Here is a 25,212-nt window from a genome sequence, read left to right on the forward strand (position 1 = left end):
CTATAAATGTGCCCAAAAAACTGGAGTCTTCTTTTCCTCATTACAGTTGTCAGTTTCTCAACTTTTAAATATAGCTCTCTGTTTGATCGTAGTCTAAATTCGGCATTGTTGTTTCTTATAGGTCCCAGTATTTTTCTCAAAATTCTTCTTTCAACTTTTTCTAATTTTTCAAGATCCCCAATTCTTGAAAGTTTAAAAGTTTCTGCTGCATATAAAATTTCTGGCCGGGCCACTGTTTGATAATGTCTTGATTTCAAGTTCCAGGATAGAGATTTCTTATTGTATATATTTTTTGTCATGAAACATCCTTTCCATTTTGTTTACTCTTATATCTATAGCTACCTTTTCTTTTGTGTTGTTTGTTATCCACTCCTCCAGGTATTTAAAGCAATCTGTCCGAGATATTATGTTATTGTTAATTGCGATATTTTGAAGGACATTAATGATGTCTGTCATGAACTTTTTTTTTCAAATAATATTTGCAAACCTATTTTGGCCGCTTGTTTCTGTAATTCTCGTATTTGTTCTTGAGCATTATCTAATGAGTCTGTAACTACGCCATGTCATCTGCAAAAGCTAAACAATATATAATGATTTTATTCGGATTTCTTCCCAATATTGAACACCTTTAGTATTGATGGTTTTTCTCCATTCTCAAAGTACCTTCTCTAATGCACAATTGAAGTGTACAGGTGACAAACCATCTCTTTGTCATAAACCTCATCTTATTTCAAATGGTTTTGAGAGTTCTCCCAAAATTTTACTTTGGATGTTGTGTTTGTTAATGTTGCTTTAATTATTCGAATTGTTTTATTATCAAGTCCAATTCTTTTTAAATATCAAATAGAGTATTTCTATCAATTGAATCATTGGCCTTTTTAAAGTCTACAAATGTGATTACAAATTTAGAGTTTCCGATCTTCCTCATAGCTATTATGTTCTTTAGATTTATAATTTGTTCTGAACATGACCTTTCCTTTCTAAATCCTGCTTGATACCCTCCTAATTGTGGGGTCTAGTATTTCTTCAGCTCTTGTTAAGAGTGCTTTGGACAAAATCTTATGTGTTATTAGTAAAAGGGAAATTCCCCTATAGTTGTTAGGGTCCGATATTATTATTATTATTATTATTATTATTATTATTATTATTATTATTATTATTATTATATATAATTCGCTGGGGTCATCAAGGACCACATTAAGTCTTGTTGCATTTGACACTGAACTTGGCCTTCTTTAGAGCCCAAATTTCCCTCATTCTTTGTGAGTGGGCTTGCTTACGCTCCTCTGTCCAAGGGGCACCGTGTCTTCTCTTCGGTTGCTCGTCTCGGTTTAGCCCGTTCGTCAATATTTTCTTGCGGAAGAGATCTCTGTTAAGGGCGTCTTCAGCCGAGATATGTAGCATTTGCAGGTCTTCTTTGGTATTTCTAAACCAGGGAATTGTGGTTTTGGGGTTTGAATCAAAAAAGTGAAATATTTTTTTAGTTAACATTCTTTCGTCCATTCTTTTCAGATGACCGTAAAATCGTGCCCGTCTTTTTCTGATTGTGTCGGTAATTTTCTCTATTTTGCTGTAGACTTCCTTGTTGGATCTCTTTTGATGGATTCCATTTCTGTACTTTGATCCCAAGATTCCTCTCACAATTTTGCGTTCTCTTTTCTCCAGTTCTTCAAGGAGTCCTTTGTTGGCATTTAGAGACAGGGTTTCGGATGCATATAGAACTACTGGCTTCAGAACTGTTTCATAGTGATGTATCTTGGTGTTTTGGGAAAGGCATATTTGTTGTAGATTGTGCGGGATGTTTGGTAGGCATATTTGTTGTAGATTGTGCGGGATGTTTGGTAGGCTATTTCCAGTTTGCGTACTCGCTCCTGAAGTGCTTCTTTGTCCAGTCCATTTTTCATGATGATCTCACCCAGGTATTTGAATTTGTCTACTCGGGTGATGTCCCCGTATTTTGTATGGAGTTTTGGTGGAGCCTCTTTGATGTTAGTCATTACTTCTGTTTTCTCAAACGATATCTGCAAACCAGTTTGTTCGGCAATTTCCTTTAAAATTTCAACTTGAGCTCTAGCGGTTTCTATGTCGTTTGAGAGAACAGCAATATCATCGGCAAATGCTAAGCAGTCTGTTGCGATCCCCTTGGATTTGGTTCCTATTCTCAATGGACTGTAGTTGGTTTCCTGTAATCTCACCTGCCAGGTTATGATGATCTTTTCAAGAACACAGTTGAAGAGTATCGGGGATAGCCCATCACCTTGTCGGACTCCTGTTTTGATGTCAAAGGAATGCAAGAGACATCCGTGGAACTTCGCCTTGGATTTTGTATCAGTCAGGGTGGCTCTAATTAATGCCAGCAGTTTCAAATCAACTCCAAATTCATTTAAGATGTTTAGCAGGACTTCCCGGTCAATGGAGTCGTACGCTTTCTTAAAGTCCACAAAGACAGACACATACTGCTTGGACCTTAGTGCACAATATCTGATGATAGTTTTGAGATTTTGGATCTGTTCGGCTTTTCTGCACCCTCCTTGGTATTCACCTATTTGATGTTCGACTTGTGCTTCCAAACGCTCCAGGATGGCAAGCGATAGAATTTTGTAAGTCACGGGTAGCAAAGATATTCCTCTGTAGTTGATGTTCTTCATGCTGCCTTTTTTGTGTAATGGATGGATCAAAGCTATTTTCCAATCTTCGGGTAGGGTCTCCTTGTTACAAATTTCTTCTATTTGCTTTTGCAAGATATCAAGTGATTCCTCTGGGTCATATTTCCATAGTTCTGCTACTACTGAGTCTTCCCCCGGCGCTTTGTTATTTTTGAGACGGGCAATGTGGCGCTTGATTTCATCTCTGTCGGGTGGTCTGGAATCTGGGTACCTGAGTAAGGGTTCCTTGGTCTCAATGGCGCTTTGCGGTTTAAGGCAATTAAGTAAATTCTTGAAGTAATCTGCCAGAATGCTGCAATTTTCTTCATTTGACGTCGCCAGTGTGCCGTCCTTTCGCTCAAAGCATAGAGATGGTGGTTTATAGCCAGCGAGTTTGCGTTTGAAGGCTCTGTAGTACTCTCCGCTTTCATTCTTCCTAAAGTTTTGTTCTATCTTTTCAATGAGAGATTTTTCGTATTTACGTTTCTCAGTTCTGAACACCCTAGCCGCTTGGGCACGTTGGGTTTTGTAGGTTTCCCAATCATTTTCTGATTTTGTAGAGTAGGACTGTTTCCACGCATTGAGTCTTTCTTGGAGGACTGATTCGCAGGTACTATTCCACCAGGCATGCTTTTTGCTTCTCTTGATTTCTGCAACGTCTTTGGCGGCCTCAACAAGGAGACTTTTGGCGTTGTTAAAGTCACAGTCATTTGGTCTAGCCTTCTCCTGGAACTCCTCGACCCTTTGCCGAAGTTTATCATTGTCGAAGCGTGGGATCTGTTTGGTTGTCTTCCTTGTGTTTGCAGGAATTGGTTTGAATTTGATAAGAGATATATAATGATCTGAGGCTACATTGATGCCTATCTTTACCTTGACATTCATAATCTCAGGGCTGTTTCTCCTGGAGATTGCAACATGATAAATTTGGAACTCTCCGAGAGCTTGGACGGGAGAACGCCAAGTCATTTGCTTTCTGGGTAGATGACCTGCAGGTTGTGATTTTCGCAAATGGACACCAGTCTTTTGCCGTTGGGATTGGTTCTTTTGTGAGCAGGGTAATTTCCTATAACTTTCTTGTACTTCTGTTCACAACCTAGTTGGGCATTGAAGTCACCCAAAAGAGCTTGACATGGTGTTTGGGGATTTTGTTTAATTTTTCATCCAGCAGGTCCCAGAAATTATCAACTTCATCTGGATCAGACTTGTTCTTATCGTTTGTAGGAGCATGTGCGTTAACTAGAGCGTAGGTTTTGTTCGCGCATTTAATTGTGAGTATAGACAATCTGCCATTCACAGGTTCGAAATTTGCAACCGATTTAAGGATCTTGGTTCTAACAGCAAACGCGGTTCCAAGCATCACAGCTCCATTGAGGATTCCTCTTTGCGCTTTGCTCTTGAAAAAACGGTAGCCTTTGGATTCAAAAATCTCTTCATCTGGGTACCTTGTTTCCTGTAGGGCCATTATGGATATCTGATTTTCGTGAAGAGCTTTGGTGAGAGTTTTCAGCTTGCCAGTTTGTGTAAGTGAATTTATGTTGAGAGTTGCTAGAAAGGTTTTAGACTTTGGCCTGAGTTTTTGACTCTTCGGGGTATACCGAGACGCTCCGACTCGTCTCTTACATGATGTCGAGTCTCCCCCAGAATCCGAACGAGACTCGTGCGCCGTGACGTTCACGACGAGGGATTTATCCGAAGATTTACCCCCTGGGGTATGTTTCTTGAAATGTTGTGCCATCATGCTTTTTGACTTGACTTTGCTTTGGACGGGTACCCATCCTTTTACAACTAGGGTTGTTAGCCCTAGAGGTTGCCTCAAGATGTTTTCTGGCTTCTGGTCATTTACCAGTCTTCGCCGTAACCCTGGCAAGGGACCAGTTTTTTTTTCATGGTGGTATTTTACTTCCCTACTACCCTCTGACTCTGCTGGCGGCAGAGCCAGCGAGCTTCCCCATTTCCAATGGGACGCACCCGATGGAGGTAACCGGTAAATCCCCACACGGGTATTATTATTATTATTATGCACACCGGACTGGTGTTCATATACTGCAGTGATATCGATGATGCATTACATACTTTCTTTGTGTGTGTTCATTGGCTGCCACAAAGAAGATGCTTAGAAGATATGCAGGGAGAACTGACACCATAAATGTGGTTAATTTTAAGAGAGGGCCAGGCGCGTCAGTAATGCTGCAAAGTCAAGAGTCTTAGGATCAGGTGGCAGTCTACATAGAAAACATTCTGTGTCAGAAGAAGAAGGATAACACACAGTAAAGCTGAAGAAGGAAGATGAAGCACAAGATGCATTAAGCACAACATCCGTCCTGAAATAATGCGAGAGCGTCTTATGAAATATTTTCCACACTCCCTCGCAAAAACAAAAAAATATATTATTATTATTATTATTATTATTATTATTATTATTATTATTATTATTATTATTATTATTATTATTATTATTATTATTATCATTATTATCATTATTATTATTATTATTATTATTATTATTATTATTATTATTATTATTATTATTATTATTATTATTATTATTATTATTATTATTATTATTATTATTAACAGGGTTCATAGTGTGGATCACTGCTGTCACATCCTAGTTCATGAACCATTGCCAATGGCTGAATGGCCTAGGGTCCTGAGAGTCGGGATACCAGGATAGGAGTGGACATCTTGGACATGGCCATCCTTGTGCTCAGGTGCCTAGGACTATACAATCCAACAGCGATCCCTAACCCATTAGAGGTGAGATTCTCCTTGGGACAATGTGTAAGTAGGGCAGCATCCTGCTCCACAGAATTTACTGAGCTCAGAATATTTTAAGCAACCCCACGGGAGTGACAAAATTGCACTTCTGTTTGACAAGAAAGGGACTCCTTGGAAACAAATTTTGGCAAACGAAATGCAATTCATCAAGTGAGGTTGCAGATGAGGATAAAGTTGACAAGCTTTATGAAGCACTGAATGACATTGTAGTCAGTGTCAACAGCAAGGATAGAATAACACTAATGGGCAATTTCAATACAAGAGTTGGAAATAGAACTGAAGGATATGAGAAGGTAATGGGTAAATGTTGGGAAGATATGGAAGCTGATAGGAATGAAAAGTGTTTACTGGGCTTCAGTGCTAGTATGGGATTAGCAGTTATGAATACATTCTTCAAGGAAAAGGCTATTCACTGCTACACATGGGAGGTGGTGGTGATAGATTATTGTTTTAAGAGGAAGTACAACTGGACAACCATCCTCTATTAACACCAATCAGAGAGAAAAAATGAAAGGGGTCTGACAATTCAAAAAATGAAAGTATCAGTCAAAGAAAGACAAGAACCACAAAGGACGTGAAAATGAAAGGCTCCCCAAGCCTCGCGAACCTAAAATCATCGAGGCCGGAAAACAAGAGTTGACCAATAGAGGTTGGATGGGATAGATGAAAATGAGGTGTCTGGCACAAGTAAGTGGAAGCAATGTCAGGACTCAGCTAAGGGCCCCATGGTTGCCAACCTACACCCCCCCAAGTTAAGAGCCCCCAGAAACCCCTTTTAGTCACCTCTTACGACAGGCAGGGGATACCATTAACATTATTCTTCTGCCTCCACTCACAGGGTGATGCATATGGGAGGGTACAGGCACCAGATGCATAATAGTCTACACCGTAACTGACTTTGAGTTCAGGAAATCTGTTAGGAATGTGCGGGTATTCTAGGGAATTTTTTATGACAGAACCGCTATTTGATCTGTAATCAACTAAGTATCTCTGGGCCTAGGATAAAGTGCAATCTGTCTGCAGACAAATAAGGGTAGACAATCTCCGCAATGTGGAAATTATGCACAAGTACTTAGATATGATTAATGAAAAGTTCCAAACAACAGATAGTATGCAGGATCAGGATATAGAAAGAGAATGGATGGTATACAGGAATGCTGTAGTAAAAATAGCAAGGGAATGCCTAGGACATAACTGTTGAATCCAAGAAGAAGTCATGGGGAGATTTTGGTATTAGACTGGAAAGGCTTGGTCAAGCAGCAGAGAAACCTTTCCTTATTATATATATCATGAATAAGATTTGTTGCTATATCAGGAGATGGTGAAGGGCTGGTGCCCATTATCGACTGTGCTGAGAATGTTTTTCCGTGACTTTCCATTCTCCTGCACTAAGTCGAATGCCGGGACAGTTCCTAGTCCAGGCCACGGCCGCTAACCCCCTCATCTTCTCCGACCATCTCCTTCACCGTAACACATCTCCCTGGCCTGAGAGACGGTGATACTATCTAGGAGGCTCACCATCCCCTTTGGGGATGGAATGAAAACGTTTTAGCAGTAGCAGTATTGCTAATCAGTCAAGTCCAAGTGGCCAAGAGTAAGTCTTTTATGGAAATTAGAAGAAAATAAAGCAGAACTGTCTCTCTTTCTAGCTTACCTTGCTGCCTCGAGCATCGTCTCCCTGCTTGCTCTGGTTTGGGGATACCAGGAGGAACATGGAGCTTGCTTTTAAGCAGAAGAATGATGCACTGAGTAGCTAGTAAGAGCGAGAGAGGCATGGGCAGAACCATCTGGAAGTAGCTGACGTAAAGGCAGTGCCAGAGCAATGGAAACCTCTTGAACTTGCTAGGCACGAAGAAAGGCCCAGCGTGACATTACACAAGTCAAATCAAATAAAATCATACATCACAACCAATAGATTTTAAAACTCAAAGGGTACAAAACTTCTGGGATCCCAAAAGGAAATGGGCAATAATACACCAGTCATATTTGGGTCAGCGGAAGCAGGGATCTGTCCCATCCTGTTCGTTCACAACCCATCAATGTCAGAATCCCACAGTCTCTGAACAAGCACCCTAAGAGAAATAGGCAGTGAACGCAGGGTTCATTAAAAATATTCTTTAAAAATAATAATAATTTTATTATTATTATTATTATTATTATTATTATTATTATTATTATTATTATTATTATTATTATTATTATTATTATTAAACTGCCATACTTTTTGTAGCAAAGGTGGAACAAACAAAGATTAAAGCAATAATTTACCTCAGTTTGGAACATAAAACACCTACAATGCATCACAACAAAAACAAAGTGTTCAGATATTATTGAATACTACTCAGCAGTTTTATCCAGCTAAACCATATCAATTATTTTGTACCTTGTGGAGTGGCTCCTAAAGCTGAGCGCCTCATTTCTTTCAGTTGTTGCTGTAATCGTAGAACGCGTTGCTCTGCCTGATTTAGAGCAGACTGCTGATCCTGTTTCTGCATTATTAGCTCCTTCTCTCGTTCTCGTTCCAAGCGCAGGGCATGAGCTGCATCTAACATTGCATCTTTGTTTGGCATGTTCTCGACCTAAATTGCATATTGAGGAAGAACAGTTTCAAAATAAATTGTACTGCATAACAGCATTAAGTTATAAATGTTCCAAAAACATGTGGACAATGTAAAGACAACATTCATTCTCACTGCCTCCTCCATAACATTAATATGATGTAGATATATAAAGTGGCATTTGAAATCAGACTTGTTAAATTAATTTTAAAAAGGCAAGAAAGAAGGCATAAAAGGAACATCAAAATTAAAACAGAAAATCAAATAACAAGACAAATATTTCTATTAATGGTCATATTTTCTCCTTTCTTACCTCCATGACAATTTTAAATACTGTAATATTTCCTACAAAAAGATAAAAAGGCTCCTGAGAATAAATTAACCGAATTCTTCTGAAAACTTCACATAATTCTTAGAGAATTGCAATCAAGAAATCAGTATACGAGGCGAGTGGATTATGGTGAATCAGGAAATTCATGAGCTGCAGAGTGTATGTTTCTGGACAGACCACACCAACAGTTTGTTGTTGAACACATGACACTAGAATGACTGTCAATAAAATAAAGTCATATACTCACCCTTGTCATTCTAGGAGATGCTGGAACTGCTAGCTTTCATTTTTCATAGGTTTCTGGTGTCTGTTTAAGATATTATAAGATCATGCAGTAGAAGATTTTTCACCAGAGTAAATTTATAGAATTGCAGCTTATAAATCTCATATTTATTCCGTATTGGCTCAGCACAACTAAGGTTAAGTTATGAGTAGGTTCCCACCTTCCAATACTTATCAATTTCTATACAATAGGTTTATTAATTACATAACATAAACCATATAATCTCTAGTACATGTTTCGTTCTGATTATGGAACATCTTCAGCTAAAATTTGACAAAATGGCAAGACAATTAAAATATATTGATGTTATGATGATACAAAAGCTAAAAGATATGATAAAATGGCACGAAGATTAAAACATATAATTATGATGATGAAATAAAGTTCATTCATGTTGGTTAAAAATTCAACAAGTCAGTGTTCAAATGACGAATTAAAAACGGCGATAAAGTTCTTCTTCATGTTGGAGACGTGTACATTTTGTTAATCTTGAAGATAAATTGGAGAAATACAAGATTTTCTTAATGTATATTTATCGGGGGAACTCTTGATAAAATAACCGTAGTTGAAGTTGAGTTGTGGTTAAATTATTGAAATGAGTCTGAAACGAGAAAAGAATGAGTAAAATAGAAAATATTTTTAAGGAGAAAACCTTATTAAAAATGTATGTTCGCGAGAATGAAGGATAATGGAGTTGATTACCTTATAGACAGTCGTGTCGTATTTAACGTCCTCCCTTATGTCGTGTTGTTAACTGACTGAGTCCTGTGTACGTGTGTAAGGCACTTGCGGTGGGCGGGGAGTATTGGAAGGAGAGGTAAGTGACGTGAGGAGAGCGGGTGAAATGTTGTGTAGGGTGGAGCTAACTGAGGAGTGGCGTTGTGATAGGCTAGGGGAAACAGAAGGAAAGGTAGGGGGACAATTGTGTGGGGTGGAGCTAATCGGAAGGAGATGTGTTGGTTGTTTGTTGGGATTCTTTTTGATGGTTTTTCTAGATGAATCTAATTTGGTAGCCTCTTCTAATAATATATTTATATTTTCCGTAATTTCGTTAACATTCTGGTTGGGATTTCGCTTCTGATCAATTTCAATATAGATATTTTCAAGAATATTCATTAATTTGCCTTTGTTTAGCGTTCGTAGAATGGTTAAGTCCCTTTCTATCGATGTAAAACTGTGTTTATATTCGGTCATGTGAAGACTCATGGCCGAGTACTTCCTGTGCTTTTCGGCATTAATATGTTCTTGATATCTTACTAAGAAATTACGTCCTGTTTGTCCGATATAAGAATTGGCACAATTTGAGCATTTAAGCCTATATATCCTGGAATTTAAATATTTGTTATTACTTGCAATGCTTTGATGATTGAAAATTAAACGTTGATTGTTGTTATTGGTGCAAAAAGCAATTTTAAAATTGAATTTCTTAAAAATGTTAGTAATCTGGTAAATATTCCCGTTATTATAAGTAAAGGTGGCGAAGTTTTTCTTTTTATGTTCTTTTACCAGCTGCGTTTGAGGTTTATTCTTCATTTTATTCATTAATCTATCTATGTAGTGTTTTGTGTATCCATTGCTTATCGCTATTTTGTAAATGAGATTAATTTCTTTTTGGACGTCGTTTTTGGATAAGGGAATGTTAAAGGCTCTATTTAACATGCTTAAAAAGGAACTCCTTTTATGTGCCTCAGGATGGTACGAATCTTTTCGTATGGTATTTATAGTTTGACTCGGTTTTCTAAAGATTGTAAATGTAACCGCTCTTTCGAGCGTACATAAATAAAAATAATAACAAATGTTACCGCTGTTCGGGACAATTACGGTTACCACAAATAATAAAAATAATAATTAATATAACCAGTAATAAATAAGATAATACTTAATCTGAATAAGGAGGTAGAAATATGACGCAGTGGCGGAGAATTCATATAAACCAAATACAGGGAACACTTACAGGCCTAAAAATGACAACTAAGACAGGAAGTGGAACGTGCTGGGAAGCCCTACTGAGGTCCATGGAAACGTATGACGTTATGGGGGAGAAAAGACTTATAAGAAACACCCTCTAGCTCAACTATATTAAAAATGACAAAGTTTTACAGAATACAGTTCCACGACACGGAAAGAAGACATACTTAAGTAACTGAACATACAATTTGATTTAACGAAGAAGGTGATGCTACATTAAAGGTATAGTTTAAACCGAAAGTATTTAATGGATGAAAGAATAGAAACTACGGCAATTGGAACCTAGGGTAAACTCGGACTCATCAAATTAAACTTTTAAGATGACATTAAGCGAAGAAATAATGAAACTCAAAAGGAATTAAACTAAATGAAACGAAACCGGAAAACATTGAGAATAACATTGCAAAAACACTGAAATAACACTTACTTCGGAAAGGCAGGAGTTCCCGAGGGTAGCCCTCGAGCGCGAACGCTCGCGAGGGCGGTCGGATGGAAAATGACGCCGAGCTCACGCATCATTTTTCGAAGCCGGCCACAAGGCCGGAAATGGCCCGATTACAATTAGCCAATAAGATCAAACTTACCCTAGATTCCTGGACCTTTTTGCCAATAGGAAACCTCGTTACCATATATGGTAATTTTAACATCGAGACATTACGATTACAACACCCAGAATTTCATCATAGGAAACCACACTTGCAGTACAGGTACAGGATGCTCCAAAATAAATCACCTTACAAATTTTACATCAGATTACATAAAAACTACATTTAAAAAAAAAATCACTTCAAAACACTTCTGCATGTTGCAATGTTCATACAGTTCAATGTTTCTTGATGTTTCCATATTTTAAAAAAAATTTACAAACATATTTCAGTTACACAAAAACTTTAAAATTTATATTTCTAAATACACTGTAGTTCCAATTCTCCGTCCCACCGACCGGTGACATTCTCCTCCTCCCAAAGTCGAGCTCAGCTCGACAAAAAAAGATTTACCCCAAAATAACAAAATTTAAATGAACTTAAAATTGGGAGGCTTAATGGAGATTTGAATATTTTCACAACGCCACAAATTGCACCACACCACAACTTCTTATCATCGTTCTCTTCAGGAACGTCCATACAAGCAAAAACCAGTAGAGCGTTGGTATCGCTGTCACATGAAGTCGCTGACCGCGGCCGTTGCCAACGTCTCCATCCTAATTGCAGTCCAACCATTGCTCACATACAGCCTCAGCACAGCCCACCCAACTTAGTGAACAGGTCCATAACTGGCGAAGGCAGATGGCACATCACAGACTACTGTCACCATTAAACACCTTTCCATTCCACCATCAGACATTAGTGGCCAATAGGTGCGTTGCAGACTCCAAATAGATATCCCAGGTTGAAAAGTCAGTGGCATTGCAGTAACTGGAACATAAACATACGCAGCAGAAATTTGGAACTGAAGAACTTAGGCCACTGGCCTGAACTATTGAGTCTTGAGTTTCGAGGGTGGGTTTTTTTTTTTTTTTTTTTTTTTTTTTTAACAATAACAAGCCTCCTTAGGGAGATTCCCTCTCATGTTTCTGGGAAACCCCAGCCCTCCTGGCAAGTGCTATTTCAGAATTTCAAAATTTAGGAAAATTAAAAAAACTAAAAGAAAATTTGCCAGAGTTTACCCTAGTGCCAAAAACATTATAAAATCCCTAACTAATCATGAATAAACTTCTAAACTTACCAACAGACATTACATTAAATTATATCTAACATGATTATAAATAACCCTTCCCATTACAACTAAAGTAACTTAACTATATTAACTACAAAACCCGAAAAATAGTGCGCGCCAATTAATTAAAATCTGCTTACAACTAATTCCTTATAACTACCAAATTAAGTTACCATGTGCATTCTTAATTACCCCACCTTAAGAAAGAACCAAACAAATAAACGGAAGAATTTAGAATGTTACAAGGGAACTCAAAACAAAGAAACAAATACTAAATTACGTTGGCTTGCAACCACCTTCAATGAATTGAGGATAGTAAGTCACTATTTATTTACCATGTCATGTACTCATGAAATGTTTACATAGATAAACTCACATTACGTATTACGTGTCACACCAGTCAAATGAAGGCACAATAAAGCCAGGAATACCAAATGAAAATCATATTACTTTATCAACAGGAACTCAAAAATGAAAAACCAAAGCGATGCAAGAGTGCACATGCAGACATCCAACTCACTGATATAAGAAATAAAAAGGTACAAGAACAACCTTCATACCAGAGATTACTAGATAACCGCACGACACACAAGACTACCAAGCTTATCTGTCCTTCGACATACACACACAGACAACATCAAACCACCAAAACAAGTGCGACAATCCCTGAATCAGCATAACCAATGAATGGTAAAAGGCACGGACGACCTCAATACTGACTCTCATCACATATATACAACAATCGTAGGACAGATACAGCACAGCTACAAATTTAGAACCGTACTCTGTTTACAGAATCCCATACTTCTACAAACTGAGTACATAAATTTAGAAGACACGAACCCGTAATGCAAGAAATTTTTAATATCGGTAAAATCGAACAAAAGAAAACAAGCAGAAAAATTAACTGAATGGCTTAGCTAAATCACGATACCTTCAAAATTTCACTAGTGACAAATTTAAAATGAAAGAAACTAAAATCTTGACAACCTCCCGAATTACTATGAATTTAAGAACAATTTATAGCTCAGCATAAGGACACCAAAATGAACATTTGCAGAAAATCTTCCTAGTATCCATTCTACAATAACAAGGGACATCATCTTCCATCTAGGTACCTAATACCAAGAAAAAGATTATGAGGAATCTCATACCAGATACACTAGATTTCCAACATGTCACGAGCACAAGTGCAGATCCGTAACCCGTCAAATTTGCCCAAAATGAGCCTCAGCATTACCTGGTCTAAAGATATGGTGAACATGTGTCACCCTATGAGCCTATCCAAGTCCTCATAGAACCCTCCCTAGCAAATATAGGAATACACGGGTAAATAAATATACGTGACAAGGAAACAGACACTTACACGATGGAAAAGCACAAGACAAACTAGGAAACTTTCGTAATTTAGCAGCTAGTTGGGAAACAGTCACCAAAATAGTCCCATACCTACTTGGAAACGAACCCAGATCCAGCAAAAGACCAAAAACAACACAACATGACCAGAAATTTAAGTACATACAGAGCTACAACATGACGTAAAAATTACCTTTAAAAGATCACACACGTGGAATACTGCCAAATATAACATACCAAGCGACAAGAAACATAATTTAGAAAATAATTTGCCGAAACACGAGATATACGAACAGGAAAACACTCGAAGAAATAGCCGAAAATTCACAACATAACCTTAAAATTGTTGCCAAAAATTTACCAAAAGAGAAATTGCAGAAAAACTAAGGAAACTCCGTGCTGAAATTTAACCAGAACACAATGATCACTGACAATTCACGCTAAAATTTACGTGGTCTAGAAGGAAAACAAACAGAACGCGACACTCGATAACTTTATTAAGGATGTAGGGTGTGCACTTCGCAGTTGGTCAAACGCTCAGCTGTTTTCAACACACTTCAGCTGTTCAAGAGATAACCTGAATTCAAACACGGGAGTACAGTACCAATTACAGTATCGAGACAAAACTTAGCACGATATCACGACGCAGTTTAAAACAACCGGAAATTACACAAATGTTACAATCGGAACAGAAATGGAAGAAAACTAGACATAATCAAAAATATTGAAATTTATCAAAGAAGACTTTCGGAAAGCGAACACAGCACACGAAATGTGAAGATATCACTTTACTACAAAACACGTGGTCAAGCGAAATCTTGCCACACAGGAAAATTTATTGAAATTAACGAAACCAAAAACTTGTTACAAATAGTGACGCACTATTTCCTCCAACCGTTAAGTACAAGTAAATACAGTCACAAGACTGCACATCGCGGAACGAAAACACGTGGTGAGATGAACTCGCGCAAGAATCATGAAAACAAAAGCGGGAATTAAGAACACACACGAAACACTTACAACCTATATTCAAACTTAAAAAATTTAAAATTAATTTTAGAAAAGTTAGCCGAGGATGATCATTGTAAGCCTTCGCTCCTTTCCACAACCACGCTCTGCTACCAAATGTAACCGCTCTTTCGAGCGTACATAAATAAAAATAATAACAAATGTTACCGCTGTTCGGGACAATTACGGTTACCACAAATAATAAAAATAATAATTAATATAACCAGTAATAAATAAGATAATACTTAATCTGAATAAGGAGGTAGAAATATGACGCAGTGGCGGAGAATTCATATAAACCAAATACAGGGAACACTTACAGGCCTAAAAATGACAACTAAGACAGGAAGTGGAACGTGCTGGGAAGCCCTACTGAGGTCCATGGAAACGTATGACGTTATGGGGGAGAAAAGACTTATAAGAAACACCCTCTAGCTCAACTATATTAAAAATGACAAAGTTTTACAGAATACAGTTCCACGACACGGAAAGAAGACATACTTAAGTAACTGAACATACAATTTGATTTAACGAAGAAGGTGATGCTACATTAAAGGTATAGTTTAAACCGAAAGTATTTAATGGATGAAAGAATAGAAACTACGGCAATTGGAACCTAGGGTAAACTCGGACTCATCAAATTAAACTTTTAAGATGACATTAAGCGAAGAAATAATGAAACTCAAAAGGAATTAAACTAAATGAAACGAAACCGGAAAACATTGAGAATAACATTGCAAAAACACTGAAATAACACTTACTTCGGAAAGGCAGGAGTTCCCGTGGGTAGCCCTCGAGCGCGAACGCTCGCGAGGGCGGTCGGATGGAAAATGACGCCGAGCTCACGCATCATTTTTCGAAGCCGGCCACAAGGCCGGAAATGGCCCGATTACAATTAGCCAATAAGATCAAACTTACCCTAGATTCCTGGACCTTTTTGCCAATAGGAAATCTCGTTAACATATATGGTAATTTTAACATCGTTAGCAATTGCACAAATTCTGGAACATTACGATTACAACACCCAGAATTTCATCATAGGAAACCACACTTGCAGTACAGGTACAGGATGCTCCAAAATAAATCACCTTACAAATTTTACATCAGATTACATAAAAACTACATTTAAAAAAACAATCACTTCAAAACACTTCTGCATGTTGCAATGTTCATACAGTTCAATGTTTCTTGATGTTTCCATATTTTTAAAAAAATTTACAAACATATTTCAGTTACACAAAAACTTTAAAATTTATATTTCTAAATACACTGTAGTTCCAATTCTCCGTCCCACCGACTGGTGACAGTAAAGGCCAACTTTTCTTCTTTCCTTTCGATTGTTAAATCAAGGAAATTTAGTTTTTTATTGTTCTCGGTTTCTAACGTAAATTTTATGAAAGGGTCTAAACTGTTGATCTGGTCTAATAAATTAGTGCTACTATTGATTTGTTCATCTATAATTGCAAAGATGTCATCGACAAACCTTAGCCAGATAATGATACCTTTTTCATCATTTAAAATTTTATGTTTTTCTAAGTGATCCATGTATATTTCAGCAAGGATACCTGACGCTGGAGATCCCATAGGAAGAACACTTTGTTGATATACTGTGTTATTGAAGGAAAAGTAATTATTGTTAAGTGTAAATTCTAGGAGTAATATAAATTCTTCTATTTCATGGTTACTAAGTTTTCTGTATGTCTTTAAGTTGTTCTTAATTATATTTAGACTTTCTTTCGTGGGGATCGTAGAATACATATTAGTGACGTCGAATGAGTTCAAGGTGAAAGATGGTTTTAATTTTGTGTTCTTGATAATTTTACAAAATTCTATTGAATTATTGATTGTGGTTCTGCTTTGGAAAGTATAGTACTTTTTTAGGAAGCTATTGATAAATTTAGACGTTTTGTAGGCGGAGCTATTTCTAAAGTTAATAATTGGTCTAATGGGTGTGTCAGGTTTATGTATCTTAGACAAAGCTCTTGTTGTTGGTAGTCTTGGATTCATATTAATTAGGTTTGATATTTCGTTCTCATTAAGGATGAAATTAATGTTTTTAAGTATTTGTTTTAGTTTTCTTTGGACAGAGTTAGTCGGGTCTTTTTTAATTTTTGTGAAAGTATTATCTGAAAAAAATGCTTCGGTTTTTTCTATGTATTCTTTTTTATGCATAATAACTGACACATTACCTTTATCCGCCTTTGTGATTATAAGGTCATTATCTTTTATTTTTTGTTTTAGGCCTTTTATATCTGTAGAGGGTAAATGGGGTGTGATAACTTTCTGATCTTTAAATAATTCTTCAAGTTTCTTTTTGACTTCGAATTTAGTTTCAAGTTGTCGATCTATTGGAAGCTGAGCTATGACTTGTTCTACTTCAGCAATGGTTCCATAATCGGAACGAAACATGTACTAGAGATTATATGGTTTATGTTATGTAATTAATAAACCTATTATATAGAAATTGATAAGTATTGGAAGGTGGGAACCTACTCATAACTTAACCTTAGTTTATAGAATTGTCCACTCAATTTGCAAAGAAAAATAAGAAAACATTCCTGGCTTTCCCTGAACCAAAATTTCAGATTTTCCATTCCAGCCAGTGACCTGAATGGTGTTAAGCTCTCTGCTCTGAATGATCTCTCATTTATTTTTCTTGTCTCCACCATCCTCATCACTACCTAATATCTACAAAGAAATCTTACAAGGCCTATCACTATAAATTCAAAATTATACCCATGAAAACTTCAAACAGAAAGGGCATTCCTTTCCAAAACATTTCCTTATTTCAGCACCTAATATGATGATATACCTCACGATCATTCTAAGTAAAAGTCTTCTTCATATCTTTCTGCTGCAAGACCTGACCTGGACATGGAGTAAGGATGCTGGCATCTGATGCTAAAGGCAATGTACCTTCTATGTGTAAGCTGGATGCTGATGATGATGATGGCAGGTCAGTGCACACCTGAGATTTATCCTTTAATAAATTAAATAAAAAGGAAATATTATATTCAGTTCCAAATATTTACTCGACAAATTCTTCAAACTTTTTGATTCTTTAAGCATTTGAAATTACAGCTTTACTTTCCTACATTACTCAATTTGAAAGTCCTAAACCATACTTTACAATATGCTGAATAAGGAGCCTCCATGCACCAAATCTAACCATCCATCAAAGTCTGGATGCAGTTCATTGTTTAGCCACTGATTGGAAAATATACATACACTGCTTTGCCACAATGGTATTGTTTTCCAAATGTTAATAATGAAAACTTTTTTTTAAATGTGTAAATGAAGCAAAGGGTGAATGTATTCATATACAGTTAAAAGTGACCCTAAAATTTCCCTGCACCACACAAATGAAAAAAATAATGCTCCTATAAACTGGGTTACAATAGGTTAGAACATAGAATTTTCCCCCACAAGTTCCGTCATTGAGGAAATTTTACTGACTTTTCAACAAGGAGTATTTTTTTTTTTTTTTTGTTAACATGGAAGTCATTTTCATTTCAGTTTTGACTTAGTTAATATACTGTATAACCTTTAAGTTTTTCAGTCAATCAAAACTAATGCAAGATTAATAAATACTAGAAAATACCTGAAAAAGAAGACATTTAATTAATAACATTATAACGTGTTTCGTTTCTGAAAGATCATCATCAGCTTAATCAATCACTTTTATCATGCGTATATAAAGTCAATATTGTTTACAGTGTGCATATGTTACCAATTAACAACTGAGAAGTATTATGAACAGGTGCAAAATAATATTAAAATTCCATGTTATGCATTAATGAATATGAAAATGTTTTCTGAATTTATCTTCTTGCACTCCGTCTGCTGTATGTTTACTACTCTCAGCTGTTAATTGTGGACTACATCATGGCAATTTTCTTTTAATCTGCACTGGTGACCTCATTTGTTAAAGGTGAAATGTGGATATAAGCCTAGTCTATTAGTTTTTGTGTGCAATTTGCAAATATTTGCATTAAATTATTTTTGGAATGTCTTATTGTACATTACTGAATTAATTAACAGAGTGACTGTGTATTGTAATAACAAAATAGAGTAATGATCTGAGAAGCCTGTAGTACTGATAGGTATAACCCAACTCACATTCCAGACGTTCCATGGAATTAATTAAAACTAAAAGTAGTGTGAAATGTTGTGATTTATCAATATTATTTATTATTTATGAAGATAATTTCATATGACTTTATCAATATGTTGACTTAATTTAGTAGAGTGAAGAGAAGAGGATTTTTTTAGGTGTCTGAGGTTGTTTTGGTTGGCTTTTTCCATAATGTGTATTTCTATTGCCTCCTTTACATTTAACTCTACAAGTGCCAATGCTATATTCTGTAGTGCCATGCGTTAATGCTGAAACTGTAGTGATTCAAAAAATATTTTATAAAATTGGTAAAACATTATCAGAAACCAACAATATATGCACCATTTTTATCAGAAAGAGTTGTTTCACGGTAAAACGACATATAAAATCCGAAAATATTAGAACTAAATATCCTTTATAGAAAGCAAACTTTCTGTTGGTTTGAGTTTTTGTTATCTTGAAAACACAAAGCGATATTACACAAAAAATTTCATCGTAACAAAAAGAAGCAAAAATATTCAAAATTTTCTCCATACAATGATGAAATAACCTTGGAATTTTCAAGAAAATCTGTATGTAATTAACACTCCTAGAACACTTTACTGTATGTCACAATAGGGAGAAAAAGTACACATTCACTTTTTCCTTGCAGCTTATTCTGATTCTACTTTCTCTTCCTGGGCTTTCTTGCTTTTGTGTCCCTTTGCTCTGCAGGAGTGCTCTAAATGATCCCAGCATATTTCATGAACTCCCACATTACATCCTGGATACAAATGTCTCGATTACCCTCGCTTTTCTGTTGTCACACATACAGTGCACTTCCTCAGTTGTCTGCAATGGTGTATCGTCATCTGACAAATTTTCCAAACTTCCTCCAGCCTCACCTGGATTTTCAATGTCCTCAGAATAACTTTCAGAGTCAATTTCACTAAAGTCGCATTAACTTCAAAAGCTTGTAAAATAACCGATTCAGTTAGCAATGTTTTTGATTTCGACAATGCCATGTTTGTTTACTACAGTCACATGGCAACTACTAGATACGAGATTTGTACAGGCATGAAACTCTAACAAATACTACCAAAAGTGACAATAGTGGTGATAAGTGTGAACTTGAGACATACAAGTTGATGTAGTATGAATGTTTCACCAACAGATGACATAACAGTCAAGAAAACACACATTTACTGAGGATTTACAAAGGTGAAAACCGTCAATACGGAATGATTCTAGTATCTTTACTGAGGATCTCAAAAAGCGATCCTCGCACCGCAGGAAGGTGCAGTGAGCCACTTTTAGAGATCTTTGGCACTTCTTGAGTTAACAATTTGCTTTTATTTTTGATATGTAAAATTTTAAGATCTGTGTTGATGCCTGTGAAAATGGTAGGTGTCGTAAACCTGTTAACTGAAGGTTGAATGTCGACTGTATCTAACTGCAATTTTCTGTTCTTTGAACATGGTGTAGAAATTACATCTTGTCTGGCTGACATGTGGCATGGCAGCTTGGTTTTTGGCATCTAAGTTCATATACTCCCGATTTGGAAAAATGGTCTTTTCTGTTTAGGTTGCATTTGTAATATGTTTTTGGTTCTGAATGCTATTTTCAAACCTTGTCTTGCATGTGATTTTGTTCATAAAATTGAGAACTATACACTGTATATATAATTTCTGGATGGGGGTTAATATGCTTTTTTTTAATGTTTTTGTAGTGGTGCAAATTTTTGGCAATCATATTATTATTATTCTCATTATGCAAATACAGCCTCAAGTGCTCATTATATTTTCAAACTGGTAATGCAATAATGGCCTATAAACTGTTGACCAGGCATTGGTCCAAACTGCAAACTAGTGTGTGCTGTCACATTCTTACTGGGTATTATGCAAAACGATCTTCAGTTGTCAAAGCTGTGCGCTCTGTGACTTCTTGTGCTGCTTGTAGCTCAATGATGAGAGCCTGTCTGAGAATACGTCTGTCTCCCAAGGGGGCGACCTAGGACCTAAGTCGTATTCCAGGAACCCCCCCCCCCCCCATCTCCCATAAAAGGGCTAGTAAAGTAAAGCTTCACAAGTTTTTCTAATTTTGCGTTTGTGGATGCTGTTTTTAATTTTTTTTCAATACTTTTCACCATTATGTGTCATGTAAATTACAGCATGGCACAAATATGAAGCAAAATTGGTAATGAGGCATAATTTCATTATTTTCAGCATTTGTAAGTAAATGAATACAAAAACATGAGCTTCAGAACCACTTTGGTATGTCTACCATTCCAGAATTAATATATATGCGTATTGCTTCAGCTTCATACATGTCTGCATGTAGAAGTCTACTTCGGCCATGATGAATCCAACATATTGGACTTCCTGCTTCTATAATTGGACTGTTAATTATACACCAGGTCATCAAGATTTATTACCATAATATCTTCAAAATTTTCCCAATTTGTCCATGAAAATAAACTGTAATGCGATATTTTATTGTGCCTACATGAAAATACACTAATGTAAATTCTAAAGTTATTTCACTCGTGTGTGACATGCCTGTAATTGCTTCGAGGAAGTTACATTTTTCTTTCAATTCTCTTTCTTCTTCTATCTTGTAGCCTATGTGTGTGAAGTCATGTTTACCCTTAGGGTTTTATTCTTTGAGCTGGTCAATGTGCTCTTTTGGGGTATTAGTCTGTGATTATTTAACAGATTTTGTATATGCTTAAGATGATATTATTTTGGTACCTGGTCTTGATTTCTTTCTTTCATGTGGTTGGTTGACTTTAGGTTTGCATTCCGTGAGGTACCAGTTTGTGTTCATTTAAATCTTTCTTGGAGATTATTTTATCTTCAACTTTTTATATGGCATAAGCATTAGCCTGATATAGGTATTGCTGCCTGCCTTCAGGGCTGAACTGAAAATCCACAGCCTGTTTCAAGTCATTCGACCGGGTCAGGAATGGAATGAATGAAGCCGCCATCTAGCAGTGAGGATAGGAATTGTGCCAGCTGCCGAAGCCTGTCGCACTACTCTGGGGCAATGATTAATGACTGACAGATGAAATGGAATGACACTGGAGAGTGTCGCTGGAATGAAAGAAGACAGGGAAAAACAGAGTACCCAGAGAAAAACCTCTTTCCTCTGCTTTGTCCAGCACAAATCTCGCATGGAGCAACCAGAATTTTAACCATGGAACCCAGCGGTGAGATGCTGGTGAACTGCCATCTGAGCCACGGAGGTTTCCTTCAGGGCTGTACTCAATAGTAAAATTTTTGCAGACTGTACTACAGTAGTTATGATTTTAATTAGGGTAAAATTTTATTAAATCTGAGGGATAAAATTTTATTAAATCTGAGTGGACACTGAAGTGTGTACAGTATTTGTTTTGAAAGATGCATTTTTCAAATGTCTTTGTTCTTGCTTTCACTTTATTCCAATTTTTTTCCTGCTAATTTACATACGTAGTTTAGCTTCTTTTGTTTTTCCCTTTCTTCAAGAACGCCTTCTGATTCATTGTTGTAGACAGTTGCTGTTGCTTATCAGAACTGAGATGATGTAATTTCTAGGAAGCATCTGATTGTCGTGTGACTTATCTGATGTTTGGTGGCTTGCACTGTGTTCAAATGACATAATATTTTATTGTGTGGAATTTCAGGAATATCATCTTACTGTAATGTACTTTAAATGACTTATTCTTCCTTGGATTCTCTCTGGTTTCATTAATTTTATTTGGGTTAATTACCTAATAATTTGGTGTTTGCATTTGCTTGTCAAGACTTAGAAATTTCATCTTAGGTCATTTTAAGTTGCTGTTAATGGTTTATTAAGCTCAATATTTTCATTTTTTGAGTTATATTCGTACTTTTAAAAAAAAAATCGCCCTACACACATCTGTGTTCACTGAGTGTGTTGTTAAATAAAGTTCCAAAACTGGTAAGTAATTCATAAAAAATGATATAAGGAATAACAATAATTTATGTGAGTTTAACATGCGGATGAGTTTTAAAATAGTTTGGTCAATGCTGCAGCATTATAATATATGACTACAGAAAAGGATCCTTACTAGATTATTTATTTATTTACTACAATAGAAAATTTCAAGAAAACATGAACCTTTACAAGATTCTCTAAAAAGAGACCATTAGTTAATGTACTGTATGTTCAAATATTTATTTATTTTAAAATGTTCCATATTCACTAGGTTTTTCTTATTCACAAAGTTTTCCTTTTTCACAAGGTTTTCTATGTTGTATCATCTCACCACCCCAATTTTATTTATTTTGTTAACATTTTATTTATTTTAAAATTATTTCATGTCTTGTTTTGAGTTATTTCTAGTAAAATTGTTGTACTCCCTAGAGCCTATTGTAAAATCATGTCAACCCTCTGTTCTTGTCCTTTGGTATGACCCCTTCCAAGCATTCCACTTGTGCTGTAACCTTCTCATGAACGTTACCTCCTTTGTGTTTGTGTTTCCTTTCTTTCCTTTCATGTTTGTGGAGTGTTACAGTGTAAACACTGCTAATGGATTTTTTTTTTTGTAGTTGTCTGGTAAGCTATGTTATACCCACAACATTTTCTTAATAAGTGGATGGATGTTTTTTTTTTTAATTTGTTTTAATGTTTGTATTCCATTGTTAAACCTGTAAACACTGACAATCATCTCTTTAGCCACGTATCTTTATCACTTACTACAAGACAATATTTATTAACAAAGTTATGAATCATTGTGAGACCTAGAATTATCTCTTGAAATAATCTCTTGACAGCATGAGCAAATTCTGTACTAACAATGAATCATATGTGAATGAGGTATAGAATAACTTGTCCTATTTTTTTTTTTTCAGCTTTTACAGCAGACTATAAAATAGTATTTATAACATTATATAAATCACCAAGAACCACACACATTTAAACTCTCATAAGAGTTTGCATACTTCACCTGTTAGTTAGGGTTCTCCTTCACCCAACATGTCATCAAAAGCCATTGTAGTTCTGCCATCTGCACATTTCACTCATAATCCACTCATCCAGTATGAAACCTCTAGTAATATTTATGTGTTCTAGAAATGCTGAATTTACTCTACAAATGGATTATATTTTTACCCTTCTTTGCATACGTTCAATCCTCTTCACTACAATTTCCTTCTCACGTTCCATAGTCTCAATATCAGAGCGAAGTTCGGCAGTGGAATAACCACTATTTTTCAGTGCCTCACATTCTTTGTGCACAGTCTTGAATTCTTCTATCAGACGTTCATACTATAAACAAAGATAAAAAGACTCATTTTCATTAGTCAGTAGTAAAAATTCCAAAATTGTCTGGAGTTGAGCCAAGTGATAAACAACGGACATGAGTTCAAACCTGGCTGCATGAAGCTATTATGTGAAGTGACTGGTGCATGCAAAGCGAAGTGAAACCTGTTAGTCAAGATTAAGGAATGGTAATGGTAATGACTGCCAGCCAAAGATCTGGACCCTATTTACAGGTGACAGGGTACAGGAAATTGTCAGACAGATTTATACAGTATATTGATAATTTCAGGTTTCGTAAAAAAAAAAAAATTTACAAAATCGTCATGGCAAGTTTGTAGATTTTTACAACAATTTTACAAATGTATGTTTCATAAAACTTTTGAACTCGCAGGTAAAAAGCTGACAAATTTGTCAAATTGCAGGCTAAGTATAGTGTTATGAAACAGATATATGTCATTAGTTTTTTACATACTTACAAATTTGTAGAATTGTCACTGTGGAGGTGACAGGTAATAATTCATATGCATCCAGATTAGTTGCACCTATAATACCAATATAAATGGTCCGTTATTGGATATTATAAATTTTCCAGCTAACTCATTCCTGGTTGCCAGCGTTTCGCCCCCATGTGCTAGGCTGGGCTCATTAGTTGGTACCTAGCACACCTACCAAGATGCATGGCTAGTGCATACATTTACTCATTCGGAACAAATGTTTCAAGTTCCCTATGGGAATCAACATCTATATCATTAGTTGCACTTGTCAAGTTTTATGAAATAGGGCCCTGATGTGAAGACATGAGACATGAGACTTAGTGAAGTGTTGTCATTCATTGTCAAGTATAATTTTGTGCATGTGTGTGTGCTAACTGGGTCATCCTGAATAAAATTAGTTCAATAAGACAGTCAGTGTTTTATTCTTAACAATACCAAGATGTCAAAATACCACTACAATTTTCTTTAAGAATGACTAAATGACAAATCTTTCCATTAGAATCATTAAAAGCCTACCAGAGATCAATTATTTTTAAAATACATATGGGAGGTTACTAATGAGTATAATTGTGCTGTATATGGATAATCCTTCTGTAATGTCAAATTTGTCTACAGAAATTTGTGAAAATCCACAAAGAGATGCGAGGGCTGTAAAAAAAGTAGTGGCAATATTGATAGAACGCAATATTTAATGAACTAACAAGTACAGTTGCATTACAT

The 25,212-nt window shown here is 36.1% G+C and overlaps 1 protein-coding gene across 1 annotated transcript in view; it reads right to left on the reverse strand.

Annotated features, from left to right (window-relative positions):
- LOC136876972 (intraflagellar transport protein 81 homolog) overlaps positions 1 to 25,212 on the reverse strand; it is a 142,758-nt gene that overhangs the window by 98,567 nt on the left and 18,979 nt on the right. The window contains exons 5-6 of the mRNA XM_067150744.2: positions 23,849 to 24,004; positions 7,807 to 8,002 (exon numbers count right to left, since the gene is read on the reverse strand). Of these exons, the coding sequence (XP_067006845.2) occupies positions 7,807 to 8,002; positions 23,849 to 24,004 (352 nt within the window). The remainder of the gene's footprint in view (positions 1 to 7,806; positions 8,003 to 23,848; positions 24,005 to 25,212) is intronic.

The sequence above is a fragment of the Anabrus simplex genome, chromosome 7 (assembly GCF_040414725.1).
Source record: "Anabrus simplex isolate iqAnaSimp1 chromosome 7, ASM4041472v1, whole genome shotgun sequence".
NCBI lineage: Eukaryota > Metazoa > Arthropoda > Insecta > Orthoptera > Tettigoniidae > Anabrus > Anabrus simplex.